Genomic DNA, 2,500 nt, shown 5'->3' on the forward strand with positions numbered 1-2,500 from the left:
TATTACAATCTAATAAAACTAAATCAAAGCAAAAAAAAAACACATACATCGCTCGGATAACAAGAAGAAAACCACCGAGGGAATTAGCCTGATAATTGGAGTACTGAACGTCACAATGGCGGACGATATCGAAATTCCCTCGGCGCCGAACTGGGCTCTGTTGGTCACCGCCGTCGCTGCGACCCTTATCTCCATCTTGGGCTTTTTCGGTAAGTTTTTGAGTTGCTTTTTTTGGGGGGTGGGGGGATTAATGCCTCATATGAAGGGGAGATTGATTCTGTACGTTGGTTTAATATTTCTGTGTTCGATAGTTTTTTTGTTTTTTTTTTGTGATTATGGGACAAGTCTTTGTATATTATTGTTTTGTTTTGTTTTCTCTTTTCAATCATATACTAAATATAAACAAGTACACACCTACGAACACACACACACACACACATTACTCACACACATACACGCACACACACAACCCTACCCCAACCCCACCCAACCCCACCCCAACCCCACCCACCCAACTCCACCCTACACGCTCCATCTCGCACACCCTCTTCTCCAGCTTCTCTCTCTCCAATCCCAGGAAACTTGCTGACAATCCTGGCTCTCCCGTACTCGCTCCGCCTCCGTAACGCCGCTACCTGGTTCGTCGTGAACTTAGCCTTCGCGGAGGGCATGTTCTGCGTCACCATCTTGCCCATGTCCGCGGCTCAACTCTTCCACCTGTACGTCGCCCAGAAACCGTTGATCACAAGTGGTTGCAAAGTCTTCGTCTTCCTTCGTTATGTCAACATTCAAGCCGAACTTCTCTCCATTGCGGCCATCGCTGTCAACAGGTATGGTATTTGGTTGTTTTAGGGAGGGGCGAGTCCTGTCACGGAGTTGAGCGTGTAGTGGGTCTCATCATGAAGTTTAAAGTGTAATGGGTTTCATCATGAGGTTTAACGTGTAGTGGTCTCATCATGAGGTCTAATGTGTAGTGGGTCTCATCATGAAGTTTAATGTGTAGTAGGTCTCATCATGAAGTTTAATGTGGAGTGGGTCTCATCATGAAGTTTAATGTGGAGTGGGTCTCATCATGAAGTTTAATGTGTAGTGGGTCTCATTAGGAGGTTTAATGTGTAGTGGGTCTCATTAGGAGGTTTAATGTGTAGTGGTCTCATCATGAAGTTTAATGTGTAGTGGGTCTCATCATGAAGTTTAATGTGTAGTGGGTCTCATCATGAAGTTTAATGTGGAGTGGGTCTCATCATGAAGTTTAATGTGGAGTGGGTCTCATCATGAAGTTTAATGTGTAGTGGGTCTCATTAGGAGGTTTAATGTGTAGTGGGTCTCATTAGGAGGTTTAATGTGTAGTGGTCTCATCATGAAGTTTAATGTGTAGTGGGTCTCATCATGAAGTTTAATGTGTAGTGGGTCTCATCATGAGGTTTAATGTGTAGCGGGTCTCATTAGGAGGTTTAATGTGTAGCGGGTCTCATTAGGAGGTTTAATGTGTAGTGGTCTCATCATGAAGTTTAATGTGTAGTAGGTCTCATCATGAGGTTTAATGTGTAGCGGGTCTCATTAGGAGGTTTAATGTGTAGTGGTCTCATCATGAAGTTTAATGTGTAGTGGGTCTCACTATGAAGTTTAATGTGTAGTGGGTCTCATCATGAAGTTTAATGTGTAGTGGATCTCATCATGAGGTTTAATGTGTAGTGGGTCTCACTATGAAGTTTAGCATATACTGGGTCTCACCATAAGGTTTAATGTGTAGTGGGTCTCATTAGGAGGTTTAATGTGTAGTGGTCTCATCATGAAGTTTAATGTGTAGTAGGTCTCATCATGAAGTTTAATGTGGAGTGGGTCTCATCATGAAGTTTAATGTGGAGTGGGTCTCATCATGAAGTTTAATGTGTAGTGGGTCTCATTAGGAGGTTTAATGTGTAGTGGGTCTCATTAGGAGGTTTAATGTGTAGTGGTCTCATCATGAAGTTTAATGTGTAGTGGGTCTCATCATGAAGTTTAATGTGTAGTGGGTCTCATCATGAAGTTTAATGTGGAGTGGGTCTCATCATGAAGTTTAATGTGGAGTGGGTCTCATCATGAAGTTTAATGTGTAGTGGGTCTCATTAGGAGGTTTAATGTGTAGTGGGTCTCATTAGGAGGTTTAATGTGTAGTGGTCTCATCATGAAGTTTAATGTGTAGTGGGTCTCATCATGAAGTTTAATGTGTAGTGGGTCTCATCATGAGGTTTAATGTGTAGCGGGTCTCATTAGAAGGTTTAATGTGTAGCGGGTCTCATTAGGAGGTTTAATGTGTAGTGGTCTCATCATGAAGTTTAATGTGTAGTAGGTCTCATCATGAGGTTTAATGTGTAGCGGGTCTCATTAGGAGGTTTAATGTGTAGTGGTCTCATCATGAAGTTTAATGTGTAGTGGGTCTCACTATGAAGTTTAATGTGTAGTGGGTCTCATCATGAAGTTTAATGTGTAGTGGATCTCATCATGAGGTTTAATGTGT

The 2,500-nt window shown here is 42.2% G+C and overlaps 1 protein-coding gene and 1 long non-coding RNA gene across 3 annotated transcripts in view; both read left to right on the forward strand.

Moving 5' to 3' along the window:
- LOC147467536 (uncharacterized) overlaps positions 1-40 on the forward strand; it is a 23,211-nt gene extending 23,171 nt beyond the window's left edge. The window contains exon 2 of the long non-coding RNA XR_015190504.1: positions 1-40. This exon is cut by the window's left edge and continues 304 nt beyond it. This is a non-coding gene — a long non-coding RNA (uncharacterized LOC147467536).
- The window catches only part of LOC122243281 (protein trapped in endoderm-1), a 17,796-nt gene that overhangs the window by 487 nt on the left and 14,809 nt on the right, over positions 1-2,500 (forward strand). The window contains exons 1-2 of one of the 2 annotated variants that reach the window (XM_086531225.1): positions 1-209; positions 578-830. The exon at positions 1-209 is cut by the window's left edge and continues 487 nt beyond it. In XM_086531225.1, the coding sequence (XP_086387351.1) occupies positions 116-209; positions 578-830 (347 nt within the window). In that variant the 5' untranslated portion in view covers positions 1-115. The remainder of the gene's footprint in view (positions 210-577; positions 831-2,500) is intronic. The other variant, XM_043000786.2, reaches the window with a different exon arrangement.

This window comes from Penaeus japonicus, unplaced genomic scaffold (assembly GCF_977035675.1).
Source record: "Penaeus japonicus unplaced genomic scaffold, GWHDUDI00000001_assembly GWHDUDI00000035, whole genome shotgun sequence".
Taxonomy (NCBI): domain Eukaryota; kingdom Metazoa; phylum Arthropoda; class Malacostraca; order Decapoda; family Penaeidae; genus Penaeus; species Penaeus japonicus.